The sequence below is a fragment of the Dipteris shenzhenensis genome, chromosome 25 (assembly GCF_047967505.1).
Source record: "Dipteris shenzhenensis isolate YYH24624 ecotype China chromosome 25, Dip_SZ_1.0, whole genome shotgun sequence".
Classification (NCBI taxonomy): Eukaryota; Viridiplantae; Streptophyta; class Polypodiopsida; order Gleicheniales; family Dipteridaceae; genus Dipteris; species Dipteris shenzhenensis.
The window spans coordinates 11,161,096-11,175,684 of NC_141620.1; the positions used below are offsets into that span (position 1 = coordinate 11,161,096).

The window sequence follows — 14,589 nt, forward strand, 5'->3', positions numbered from 1 at the left end:
GGCGAAAGCCTTTATTGCCCCAATCATGATGTTGCATGTTTCTTTCACACATGCATGCACTATGTTTGATTACCAAACTTAAGCCTACATCTCTCACCGAAATACAACTCGAGGTCCTAAGCTACACTTATACTACAAATGACAACACCGATATATTTGTAGGTAACAAAAAGCCTCAGAACCCTATATACTAAGAATACCGTGCTCTTCCTATGGAAGCCATGGGAAGAGCCAACAATGAACTTCATGTTGGCATCAACCACTTCCTACATAACCATTAAGTACCATGTTTTCCTATCATACCAATGGGAATGCATTTCACCTTGAGGCAATTCCATGTCAAAGTGAGTGGCATCAATGGCCCCGCAATAACTTGGGAAACCTTGCTTTTTATGAAATCCTTACTTCACTACTTGCCTCTTTGTATGTGTTGCAGGACAATCTCATGCCAATGGACCTGGTCAAGTGCTAATTGTTAAAGGCGAGTACAAACTGTTGGAAAACTTTACCAATTGTGGACTTTCCTACACCATAATACTCACTCAAATCTTGCATTGTCATATAAGAAGCCATTCTATGCAGTGAGATGGATACTTTTTTCTCTACACTGAGCACATGTGTGGGTATTTTTTGCAATGAGCATTGAATGTCCTTCTAGGAAAGGTCCTCTCTCAGCAACTCACAAGTAAAGAGGAACACCTCTCTAGGAAGACAAAAAGCCCCTTCAAAGCAGACATCATCCCCTATGGTGAATGCCATGAAATGGTTCACAGATACAATGAACGAGGTTTGACATAACAATTTCCTATTGCCTCTGCCTTTCATCTCCTTGTTTTCATTGAAGCTTCAATCAAGGTGTGTGCTATAGCAATAATGTGAGCTTGGGCATCATCATCCTCTACGAGTTATTCAATGTCCATGTCTACACCTTGCTCATCCATGCCCCCAGCCATGTTCAAATGCTTCTAGGGTTGGGAGAAGGGAGCCAGATTACACATCCAATGTTGTAGAAGCACACCAAGAGAAGTCTAACGCAGCCCAAGCAAGGTGGCCATGAGAGTTTGGTTGTCCAAGGTATGTGTAGAGAGCTATGCTTGGACTCAGAAATAAAGGCAGGTCAAAAGAGCAACCTCAGGTCACCATACATAGGCAATCACTCACCCTCCTACAAAGCAAAAGAAAGCAAGAGACAGAATGTGAAGCATCTCAAAATAACAATGATTTTTCTAGTTACTGGCATAAGGATCTCGTAGAGGGGTTTCAACTACCTCAGATGTGGCATGCAACACCTATTGTTGTTGCATATACAAAGGTAGAAAGGTCAGGTAAACGAAGGTGAGGGTGTTCAACGCCTGTAGTTATGTACATGAAGGTAGGCAAGTAAGGTGAGGCGACAAAAGACACTTCAGCTGAAGGCAAGCACGCAAAGTGAAACCAGGTAGGGAAGAAGTGGGATAGGCAACAACCAGTGTAGGGGAAGAGCATGTGGCCAGAACACTAGATCTGAGCCTTAACCTCTACGAATGGAGGTGAATATCGGTTCACATCCATTTTGAGCATTTGGAGGTAATAGTGGTGCCCATGTGGTCACCCTCTTAAGCTTCTAGACAGGCTCAGTTGGCAAGATGTGGGTGGTCAGTTGGCAAGATGTGGCCGTTGAGAAACAAAAGCGAAGGAATAAGGAATCAACAAGAATGAAATGCGACTTATAGCAAGAAAGCTCAAGTAAACAAGAATGCATGGCAAGGGTAGTGCCTATGAGGCCGACTGATATTCGTATATATAATGAAGGTACAGAAAAGTGTAGAGGAGACCATTCATGATGAGTTGTAATCAGCTGAATTCATTGTGTCATTTCGGTGTTGTTCAAGTTGTTGTATTTAGAGGCTTACACCTCTTTGTATTGTTTGCTTTCATTGTTTAATTTGTATTTCAATATTCCCCAATTTTTCTGAAGGGAAAATTTAGATTAAATAAAATTTCACTTCAAAATTAAGATGAACTTTATTTTTGCAAGCTCGAGCTTCTTCTTTTGTAACGCCTTTTCAGTAAACCTTTCGAGATGCTTTTATGCAGTTGTTGAATCTTTTATCATCTTATTTGGTCCACACTTCAACATATCTATTCAAGAACAAAGTGTGACTTGTGCTCTCGTGCTTGTTGCTTATTGAATGCACGTTTCCAACAACCTTCACGACCATAATGGTCCTTTTTAAAATAGTATGTGCATGTGATATCACGAGAACGTGGAGTGGGTGATTGACTTGGTGAGGAGGATGGGCTTGATAGATTAGAGCTAGAAGGTCTTTCTTGCCAAGATACATTCTTTTTGCCACAGAATGGTGAGGGTGAACATGGGCCTTTTGTGAGCATGAGTAGGGGTGTGGTGGTGGTAGCATTTGATTCAGATGGTGGTTTGCTAATGTTCTTGCATGTGGTGTCTTCTTGGAGAATTCAATAGTATCTTGAGATATAACACAATCCTCGTGTATATACTGGATTGGATATACTAGAGGAGTGGGCAACTCGCTTATAATTGTAGGCTCTTTGCCCTGCTACGACATGGGTGAACTATATAACAGCCTAGATGACACACTGTGATAACGTGGTGGTAGCGGTCACCATTGTCGATGTATAGAAGCAACAAGCAATTTGAGAGCTTGATCTTGTGTCTACGTTGGATGGGTTGGCATGCACATTGCCAGTTACGTATATGGCGATATGCATAGCCACTTTTGCGGCTGCAATAACATGAAGATGAGTCTAGTACACACATCTTTTGAGCTCCTTTGTGAATCTCCAACCATTCCCCTTATGATGTTGCATCTGCTTCTCATGCACCCTGTCTCCAATGTGTTTTTTTCACTTATAAGTTCTTGCCACTCACTACCATGTGTCCAACTTCAATATCTTAAGTTCAAATTTAAAATGTTGCAATCTATTTAAAAATATTATGTTGTATTGCAAGATGTTAGATTAAACGACTAGCTTCACATTCATCAAGTAATTTCCTTCTTTTTAAAGTGAGATTAGCGTCTTTGAAATAGAACCAAAACCTGTGAATGTGCCATGTGTCAACAAGCTCTACAAATAACGGGCAAAAGGAGCGTGCTCACCGGGAGGCACCCAACCAAATCGTTCATTCAACCTCGTCCATACTCTCTTGATACTCCGCGGTATCTGCATTAGCATCCTGATACTGTCGGTACTCGGACACCAAATCATTCATATTACTCTCCGCTTCCGTAAACTCCATCTCGTCCATCCCCTCCCCCGTATACCAATGCAAAAAGGCCTTTCTCTTGAACATGGCTGTGAATTGATCGCTCACTCGACGGAACATCTCCTGAATGGAAGTGGAATTTCCGACGAAGGTGGAAGACATTTTGAGCCAAGTGGGAGGGATGTCACAGACGCTTGATTTGACATTATTGGGAATCCACTCTACAAAATACGACGAATTTTTGTTGTGTACATTGATCATTTGCTCGTCCACCTCTTTCGTGCTCATCTTTCCACGGAACATGGCAGAGGCTGTGAGGTACCGCCCATGTCTCGGATCTGCGGCACACATCATGTTCTTGGCGTCCCACATTTGCTGAGTAAGCTCTGGTACGGACAACGCCCTGTACTGCTGCGAGCCTCTTGACGTCAAGGGCGCAAATCCTACAATGAAAAAGTGCAATCGTGAAAAAGGGATAAGATTGACAGCAAGCTTTCGCAGGTCAGAATTCAACTGCCCGGGAAAGCGGAGGCAACATGTTACTCCACTCATCGTCGCAGAGATAAGGTGGTTCAGATCGCCAACTGCAGTGGAGCAACATTACATTCGTCAGCTGCGAAAAGATGGAGATGCTAATCTCTCAGGGCTCCTCTTCTGATGCGAAGAATTGTAAAAAATGAGCGCTATCACACTTACACGTTCGTGTCGTCAGCTTCAAAGTCCTGAAACAGATATCATACAGAGCTTCGTTGTCCAAAACCATGCATTCATCTGCATTCTCAACGAGCTGATGAACAGATAGCGTTGCGTTGTAGGGCTCCACGACAGTGTCGGAGACCTTTGGGTACGGGAAAACGGAGAATGTGAGCATCATCCTGTCAGGGTACTGCTCTCTGATCTTGGAGATCAAGAGAGTTCCCATTCCCGAGCCAGTGCCGCTTCCGAGTGAATGACATACCTCAAAACCTGATCAGGAAAGCAGAGTAGCCGAATCAGAATGAAAAACTCAACTAGAGGAAATTTGTGCGGTGGGCAGGATCGGAGAACTGAAACCCCATGAATTCGAAAGATTGACTTGGGCAATCCCGGTTTGCGGATCGAGTTCAAAGCAGGGAGCAAAAGCTGATAAAAACTCGTGACCTTGAAGGCAATCGCAATTCTCAGCTTCCTTCCTGACCACATCTAAGACAGTATTGATGAGTTCTGCTCCTTCGGTGTAATGACCCTTGGCCCAATTGTTCCCGGCGCCAGTCTGGCCAAACACAAAGTTGTCAGGGCGGAAGATCTGGCCGAAGGGACCGGATCGAAGGCTGTCCATGGTGCCGGGCTCGAGGTCCATGAGGACAGCACGGGGGACGTAGCGACCGCCGCCAGCTTCGTTGAAGTAAACATTGACGCGTTCGAGCTGGAGGTCGGAGGAGCCGGAATAGGCACCAGTTTGGTCGATGCCATGCTCGTCGCAGATAACTTCCCAAAACTTGGCACCGATCTGGTTACCGCACTTGGATATGAAGGATCTCACGCATGGTGCAGGACGGGAGAGGGAGGGTTTGTCTTCTTTCAGGAGGAGTTTACAAAGGGGACTAACGAAGCGGTGGAGATGGCGATGAATACAAAGCCAAAGGATAATCTGTATATAGCGAACCACGGATTGCCGTCCAATCCTGATCGTTAATTTGTCTACGTCATCCCATGTTCCGCCGACCATCTCCGACACCATCTTCATGAGGATGGACGGTCTACATTCGACGGAGACCCTAGCTGAATCTGACGGTGAGATGACCCCATTGTTTCGCTTCAACGAATCTCGACCGCCCCCACCTGTGTTCCCGAGCCGCTGTGCGACACGTGTCAAACTCTGGAGCAGCCGCCTACTGCACGCAAAAAATAATGTACAAAGAAATCACGCAAGTCCTCTTTTCGGTCAATTTACCATTTAACTTTGCCAATGAATGGAGCAAGCTTGAATCGCGTGAGCAAATTTTATATTCAGAGTTAAGATAATTTAAAATTTAACTTTTCCCAAAATGGAGACATTTCACGGTAATTCAAGCAACTTAATATATTTATGACAATTCTAGTATTGTTGTTAGAGGAAAATCCTCCGTGAGGATTTGAAAGAGTTTTAGGAGGGGGAATTCAAAACCAAAATCAAAGGGAGAAAAGGAGATGGAAATCCCATAGTTGCCAACCAAAGATAAGGATGGAGTCTATTGCAAGTTAGCAGAGTGAAAAAGAGAATGCTAATCCAGGGAAGGAGATGCTTGATAGGATAGTTGAGCAAGAACAGGTAGGAAAATGTCAAGACTTTATTATGATCCCATCACCAGACATAATGGATGAACAATAGTATCAGATACCAATGTTGAATATTCCTACTATACCTTCAAGATCAGGGGCATTCATAGTAATCATTAGTATCCTCATTTGACTTTCTTTCTACTTTTCATCAGCAACAAAAGCTTAGGAATCAGAGTGTTCAAATCAATTTTAAATCCTGATAGAAGAACTAGAAACAGAGAGACAAATGCATAAATCCTTTAGGGAAGGTCGTGAGAAGTTCAAGAAGCATGTGTGTAATAAGCTCACTAGATTCAAGAATGAAGTTGCATAGCTAATCGATGAGAAAGCAATGTGGTCACAAGAGAGAGCCTAGTGGTTACATTAGCATATAGAAGCTCAAGACAGAGAAGCAGCTAGTGTTTTAGCTTTAGGTGAGCTCCAGAAACAAAGTGCACAAAAAATTGTGGAAAAGATATAGAGGCTACAACAATTGTTGATTGCAGGATGTGTCGAGATGGTTGGCAGAGGTAAAACACACTATGACAGAGTAGCTGAATTTATTAATGGAAGGAAATGCATAGTTATCCACTGAAAATATGATATTGTAGGCAAGGATGAATGATTTAGCAGAGGTTGATGAAGACACATTGGAGATTGAAGGAGTGTTTATGAATGGCAAGAGTGTAGGGTTACTTCATAGAAAACTCCATGACATGTGGTCGAATATCAAAGAAAATTTGATGACAACACTAGAACAACCATTTGGGGATCATATCAAAACTAAAGAATCAATCAGAGTCACAATTTTATAGTAGTTGGAGGTCTTGCAAAAGGAGTTGTATGAACAAAAGAAAAGAAAACAGGTAACTTGGCAGAATCAATTTCAGATCTGGGGGACTCTCAGTTCATAGAGGAGGAACCAAGAACATATAAGGAGCAGGAGGCTATCAGCATCCCTATTGTTAAATAGTATATGGAGACATTGGAACTAATTGAAAAGGGAGATGAATTGATGCGGCACAAACACAATTCAATGATCATCAAGTGGAGGATCAAAGAAAGCTACTGCACGTACTTTTATGTAGGTGGCAAATACTATTTCAATTAAAGATGATGAATAGGAGGAATTTGATCTCCAAAGATTTTTTAAACAAACCATTGTAGAGTTGGTTGATTAAATTTGTGATTTTCTAGAGCAGAAAAGATATGCAGGTAAGGTGGATTCACTAGGAAGGATGGAAAGTGTCACTAATCTTGTTGAATAGGAAGCACATATAAATGCTACCCAAGTTCCTTTGCAGACAGAGTTGAATATGCCAGTAGTTAAGGTTATAGATCTTTGTTGACCATCCAAGTTTCAAACCAATTGATCTTTCATATTAGTAAATATTTCTTCTTCAATCACCCATCAATTCAGCCCAATCCAACACTTTGTGGAGCATAATAGTTCCAGTTGATCCTTTAGCTACTGCTAGATTTTGATACCATGGGCTACTGTTGGTACTACTGAAGTGTTGATCTTTGTCACGTTTTTCTACTTCTTCTTCGACTATTTGGTTCCAATCCTTCTACTATCGGTGTACAATTTTCCTTGTCCTCAAGTTTGGTGGCAGCTAGATTCTTTTGTCCAGTCCCTTCAACTTGAATTGGTTCATACGGTAGTCGATGGTTGGTTTGCCATTGAGCCAATGCCACAGTTTTTTACTCCATCGACTCTAGCAACCTCAAAGTCTGGCAACCAAAGAGAGCAGCACCACCTCCAGTCGACCTCAAGTGCCACAAGTGCGTGACTCATAGCACAAGGCTTCATGACCTCTTACACCTACTGAATGGAAAACAAGCCACAACAACGAGTTAATGACCTGCAATACACAAGGCATCCACATTCAACACGAGGCTTATCAAAGTCATTGCCCATGCATAGAGGAACAGGCAAAATAGCACACTCGATGCCTCCATCCACGACTAGCAAACTCCAGACACGATGACCACAAGCTACAAAGTAACCCGACTTAACCAGCCCATGCAATTAGAGGCAGCCATCTCTAACCAGCTTGATTCTCCACAATGCTGCAGCAACCAATACGATGCACAGCTAGATCTACCAATGATGACAAAATCTTATTGATTTTAGGGAATTTCAACTAGACAGCCTTATCTGTTTGACACATGTTTCCACCTCAAACTTGACACATGGAACAAGGTTACCACTTGGTCCCTAGCTTGTCATGTGGCAACCTCGTCTACAATGTCAGCAAGGCTCCCTTGCTACTAGGTCACCACCTCCCTGGTTGCCACATCACCATGTCCCTAGCTACCATGTCACCACCAACCTCATCCTTATCTACCATGCAAGCATTAAAGTCCACATCAACATAGTGCCATGTCATCCTAGCCACGTATGCTACCATGTATGATGTCATCATTGGCATCCTTTTCCACATCAATTGCCATGTTAACATCAACCACCACTAGCATGTCATTAGTGCCACGTAGCCTGCCATGTCAACATTTTGCCACCTCATCAGTGATTGTCATAGTGCCATATCATTAGCCTGCAGTGTCATCATGACATATGGTAGTGCCATGTCAGTAGCATGCCTAATCACCATGCCACATCACCAAGTGCCACCTAAGCACTAGGTGCCACATAGGCACATGCACTCCATCCAAGTTTAGCCATTCTTCCAAGAGCCATAACTTTTGATCTAGGTGGAATTAGAGGTGATCCAAAACGAAAAAATGATCACTAGATTGTGCTCTATGCAATGAACATGAGGTGATCTACCATTTGACTTTTCCACATGTAAAAAACGTTAAATCCTCATCATCAGAACCACCTTTTGATCCAATGCAATGTACCTAGCACATAAAATGATTCTAGATAAATTCCATTTGCTGCATTTTATGCTTTGACGCTTAGTCTAGTTATAGACTAGTACACCCTTAGCGGAGATTCTCCACCAAGCCAAGCAAGCCATTGCCAGATTACCCAATTAATTCCCAATAGTGTCAGTCCCTTTGGATCTATCATCAGTGTACACACTCACACATTTGACACCAGTTCAGTACTCTTCGCACTTGGCAGTTCAGCACATCAGTGTGACAATTGGTAGAGCTATCCTCCTCAGATTCAAGATTGTTGCATTCTTCTTACATGCACATCATGGATGCTTTTATCAAAGCTATACTTATATATTAATATAAAATCTTGGCGAAAGTCTATCAAGCTAAAATTTTTAGTTTCACAATATTGACAAAACATAGTATGATTTTATATATTCTTTTGAATTTCTAAGTAAAACATGTAACTCTTGGCGGAACTTTTAAAAATTTTGCATAAAAGTTTCAAATCTTGGCACTAGTTTGATTAAGAAGTGAAACTTTTATATTGGCATTGAAAGTTTATATGCCTTAATTAAAATAAAAAATCCATGATGCACATATGCCACCCATGTACAATCATTTTTATTGACTATTTTTTGGCATTGGTTCTTACACATATCCATTAGCCTTGTATAGCCTCTTGGCTATGCCCAACACATTGTTGTCACCATCATATTATAGGCTTGATCGTTGGCATACATGCAGTTCTTCCACCACCATGACTTAGTTTTCATAGTTTAGCATAAGTCTCCATTGGCAGCTCAGGCATAAGGCCCCAGTTCGCAGCTCTCACATAGTGTTCTCATGGGTAGACACTCTCATCGTCAGTACACGAGTAAGCCTCTTGCACAAAGCACAAACCGCTGCCTGTAGCATGGAGCTATTCACATCACATAGTTGATGATACACTAGTCATGACTCCAAATGAGATCCATTAGTGGAATGAGAACCTACTTCAACCATTCATTGCTACAAGGTATGTACTAGTTTATGACGATGACTCAAGCCTCATTGGTCTTGAGCCATTTGATAGAGATGTTCCACATGTTAGCACGGATTAGATTTCACATTTTGATCATGCACATTTGTTGGTAAGCCCTCAACATGAGGCACATTTGACAATAAGATCTCAACATGAGGTAGTCCCATCTACATCAACACAGTCTGATTCTAGTGTTGTACAACCATCAGATTCATGCATGAATTCGACTCCAATTATTGTCACACCAAATGATGCAGATACTATTCAATAGGTAAGTCCTTTGTACGAGGCATTCACATCTCCAACAACATGTAGAGATACATGTCACAGTGCATTCAGCTCCTCAGGTGATTCTATTCCAGCATCCATCATCACTTATGCTTTCACCTCTAACACGGAGCATACCTTGAACGTAGTTTCCTCCTTGGGGGGTTCATTCATTATATGTAATCCTATCACGTGAGTTCAAGCGGTTATTTTTAATTCCCAAATTTTACAAAAATTAATTTACATGAGGAAGTATTTAAAGTAATTTTGGAAAGAGATTATAGATTTGTATTAAAAAATGGTATATTTTATCAAGAAAATATGTACAGATAGGGGATTTTACAAATAGGCCTTGAATGCATGTGATATAGAGGGTTTATACATAGTGAACCCCCCCCCCCCCCCCCCGGCCACATTTCTACCAATAGTACAGATCAGTCTACAGGACATTCTAGCATCAGCTCAGTCATGCCACATTGTACCACCCTTGGATCTAGTTTTCACCACCTCTTTCGATTAGCAGATCATTCCTCAGCATGAAGTTATTTATGCATCACAGTAGTCCTGCCCCAGTGTAGTGAACATCATCATGAGCTATAATGCAACTTGGGAAACTTCAGTGTTTCAGCATGCACTTATGGCTATCATATATAGTCCATACATTAGCGGTTGGATCCAAAATTGATGAGTCTAGGAAAAATGTAACATCCCATGCCGATGGATGTTTAGCCATGCACACATCAAATCACCTTCAGCTCATGACAGCTGAGCATACAGCTTTGACAGGCCACCATACCTTGTCAGTTTTATGGACATTGTCCTCAACACAGCAGTGTATCATACCTGCACCTTTCGCCCCAAATTTTTAGCCCTTGAATCACTTTGTCCATACCGATCATGTGGTCTTCTTCGACCCCATATATCATAAGATAGAGATTTCTCTATTGCAGTATACCACTGGCATTGCTATCAGTTCTTTTGGGTTGGTGACACCCTTGTATGTCACAACCTATCGAATTACATCTTCATGGCTATACCGACTAGCTACATATATGAATGCCTCTTCTACAAAGTAGTTGCATAATCCATTGCGACACATGACATGTTCAGCTTTAACATGTTTGGCAATACAGCCATACATAGAGTTCTTCAGGTTTTTCATCGAGGTGGACTACACTTTTTGCATATTTCCTTCCTCTTCCCTTCAGTGATCTTCTAGGTTTTGTTCCCAAAGGAAAAGGATGACCGAGGTAGTATCCGATTATGCGTTGTCTAAAGAGATCAAATGTGCTGATTCGTCAGAGGTACTTTATATTATATATAGAATTAATTAATTCATGAAAGATAATACTAATTTGATGTGTTTGTATTTTTTGATTGTATAGGGTTCTAATCCAAGTGAAGTTGGGGATAATAACATTTTTGGTCCAAGATTGCTTGCACCTACTAAAAATACTACTTGTGGCAAAAACATTTTTGCAATTGGTGATTTAGACCAATTGATATGTGAGAAGACTGTTGAGTTGCAAAGAAATTTTCATGAAAAAGATAAGGCTATAGATTCTTACAAGAACAACTTAATGATTTGAGAAAAAGCATTTATGCTCTATCTTTGGTAAGTTTCTTGTCTATTTTCATTATAATTTTCACATGAAAAATGATACACATGCGCATGCATGCACAGCTCTTGCACACATACACACACACATGTGTGTGTATCATATATTGTTTTCAAAAGGTTTATAGATCATTGAGTAAGTAGAAAGCATTGGCATTAAGTGCTATTTAATTATCACAATTTATTTACTTTCAAAAAGGTTCATGAATCAACAATTAGAGTAGAAAAAACAATACTTCAAAACAAATGTGAGACATGTTTTTCAAGTACTAAGTAAATTTAATTTGTTTTTCTTTATTAGTATTTCATTAACCATAATGTTTTTTGAAATTTTATAAAAAATAAGTTAAACAATCTACTAATGATCTCTTGAATGTATCTTTGTAGGTTTATGCTTTTCAAAGGGGGCAACGAGAAAGACATAGCTAGATTAGGGAAAATAATTTGTTTGGATCCTTCATTTAGAGTTCATACTATACCAATAAGATTTGTTTATGTAGCAGTTCGAGTTGATGATGTAATTGTTAAGGTTGCTTGTATATTTAAAGCAAATGATGAGATTCAGACATGGGGTCAAGCCATAGGCTTGAGTGTTGCTTGAAAAACTCTTCATGTAACACCTTTATAGTTTTGTTTTGTTTTCATATCTATAAATTGCATTATTTATTTCTCAATCAATAATGAATAATATTTATTATCATGTAACATGTTCTTGTTTTGTAAGTACAAGTTATTCTTTAAACTTTGGAGATGATTTCTTCACACTATGAAATATGACTACTGATATGCTCGATACTTTTTATAAATCTTTTACACTTTGGAAAAATAAATTTCATCGATGGATAGTAGCTATTTAGTGTAACATTTTAGTCATTTAGAATCCCAATTTAAAGTCACTATTTTGCTATTTTTAAAATCTAGTGGAAGCTATCTTTAAGGTCATTTTTTAGCCATTAAATATAATCTTATAAATGAAAAAATTGATGTCAATTTCGGGCATTTACAACATAGGATATAGTATGCTCATATCAATTTTTTGCAATTGAAAAGCTCTTATATTGCAAAACTTTTATGTTGTTTATGACATAAGAAATGGAAACTTGTGTGTGGACATTTTCAACATAAAAAATGACAATTTTCATGTCATAAATTTTTTCCATTTCAAATATAATAAATGGCAACTTTTACGTCACCTTTTGCCATTTCCAACATGATAAATGGCAACTTTTATAGCATATGTTTGCCATTTCTTTCACATTTGATCTAAAATATATTGCCATTTTATACATTAAAAATGGCAAAAATATATGACACTTTTAGTTACCATTTCATACTTTTAAATGGCAAAAAGATATGGCACTTTTAGTTGCCATTTTATATGTTGGTTGCCATTTCCAAAAAATGGCCCATATGGAAATGGTAGTAAGAAAGTGCCATTTAATAACATAGAAATGGCACTTTCAGGTTGCCATTTCTACCTAGTTTTCTAGTAGTGGTGGTTGAATAAAAATTAACACCAATATATTTCGCAACAAAACGTCAATATATTGTTATTATCGTAAACTAGCCCAATGGTTGGGACATCACGCAACTATGGCTGGTTCAACTCAAACACCATTTATGTGATTGCCCCGAACCAGCATGGTTGAGAAGAAGCTAATAGCAATATATTTCGCAATAGAACAGCAATATATTGTTATTTTAGTAAAGCAGCTCGGTGGTTGGAACATCATGCAACCATGGCCCGTTCAGCTCAATCACTAGTTATGTGATTGTCCTGAACCACCATGGTTGAATAGACATTAGTTGTCAACCAGCCTAGTGGTTGAAGTTATTATTTTTCTTAGTACTTAAATTAGTTAAATTGAACTTCCTACTATTCGGGTCATATACCACTTAATTTCAAGACAGGGATGGCTTGGACTTAATGTGATTATCCTAATCCAATCTAGTGCTTGTTCCAGACAAGCAACATTTACTGATTGAAATTGTGAAATTCAAAAATGAGAAGCAATATATTGTTATTTTCTAATTGTGAAATTCAAAAATGAAAAGCAATATACTTGTTATTGTCTAATATGTGGAGTTGAGACCATCAAGCTAAACCTGGGGCTAGATTTCAAAATGGGCACTTAGTTGTATATGCATTGCACTTAAATAGGGAAAGAGTTCATTGAGTCTAGCCTTCTCATTATTCTTTCATACGACCTGACATTCCACCTCTCATCATTCGCTTGAGGTTGGTAGGCTTCTCGCGTGTTGGAGCTCTAGCAAAGATATGCAAAGATAATGTGCAAGTAATGGCTTCCATACATGGAAGTTACAGAAAGAATCACAAATACATGGGGTGATGTCACAAGAATCTATGTGAACTCCTAAACAAATGAACTATAAATGAATCCTAAATCCTAAATGATTGAATTGTATGACATTCATATTCATGTTGTAATAATAGAAGCAAACCACCGCGCTGGTGGCAGTTAATATCCTATTGTGCAAGAGAGTTCATTGAGCCCAGCCTTCTCATTCTTCTTTCATACTGACATGTCCACCTCTCATCATTCGGCTAAGGTGGGTAGTCTTCTCTATAAGCGTGTTGGAACTCTAGCAAAGATATGTAAAGATATTGTGCTAGCAATGACTTCCATACATGGAAGTTACAGAAAGAATCACAAATACATGGGGTGATGTCACAAATATCTATGTGAACTCCTAAATGAATGAATTGTAAATGAATCCTAAATCCTAAATGAATTAATTGTATGACATTCATATTCATATTATAATAATAGAAGCAAACCACCATGCTGGTGCCAATTAAAATCCTAGTGTGCAACCAACCACCATACTAGCGACCACTTATCCTATATTAGAGGGGTGGTTAGACCCTAAAAAAGACCCGAGTAATGTATATCCAAGATTTTCTCTTATCATTTTGAATTGGTTTCACTCACAATGAAAAATTGGTTCTAAGGTTGAAGTCGAAACAAAAAAAAGACAGGTGAAAACAAAAAACAAAGTAGCCGAAGCTCCAAGAGATTAAGTGTGCCATCTCTAAAGAACTTTTTATTCATGCAAGGCTTTCAAGATAGTGAAACAACATAGAGCACAGTGGGAGCCTTCAACAATGTACTTCGCAAACTGTGGATCCTTATAATATTGAAGGCCTTCCCATAGTTCCTCCTGCAATTGATCCATCTTCTGGATGACAATCTCAGCTTGATGTTGTGGAAGAGTAAGTACCTAATCCAGTCGATCAATCTCATGTATGGCAATCCTGGGTTGCCGAGGGACCCATTGCAAAATGGTGGGCTCCTCCCTTCAGGCTCC

The 14,589-nt window shown here is 39.6% G+C and overlaps 1 protein-coding gene across 1 annotated transcript; it reads right to left on the reverse strand.

Annotated features, from left to right (window-relative positions):
- Nucleotides 1-3,139: 3,139 nt before the first annotated feature.
- On the reverse strand, nucleotides 3,140-13,821 carry LOC147885449 (tubulin beta-7 chain-like). The gene is made up of 4 exons (XM_087397036.1): nucleotides 13,804-13,821; nucleotides 4,364-4,724; nucleotides 3,920-4,189; nucleotides 3,140-3,807 (listed from the first exon to the last, which is right to left on the reverse strand). The coding sequence occupies exons 1-4, from the start codon at nucleotides 13,819-13,821 to the stop codon at nucleotides 3,140-3,142; spliced, it is 1,317 nt and encodes a 438-aa protein (XP_087253162.1).
- Nucleotides 13,822-14,589: the final 768 nt, after the last annotated feature.

Coding starts and splice junctions, on each gene's coding strand:
- LOC147885449 (XM_087397036.1), bottom strand. Junction 4,190..4,363: donor GAATTGCGATTGCCTTCAAG/GTCACGAGTTTT, acceptor TTTCCTGATCAG/GTTTTGAGGTATGTCATTCA. Junction 3,808..3,919: donor GAAGCTGACGACACGAACGT/GTAAGTGTGATA, acceptor GCTCCACTGCAG/TTGGCGATCTGAACCACCTT.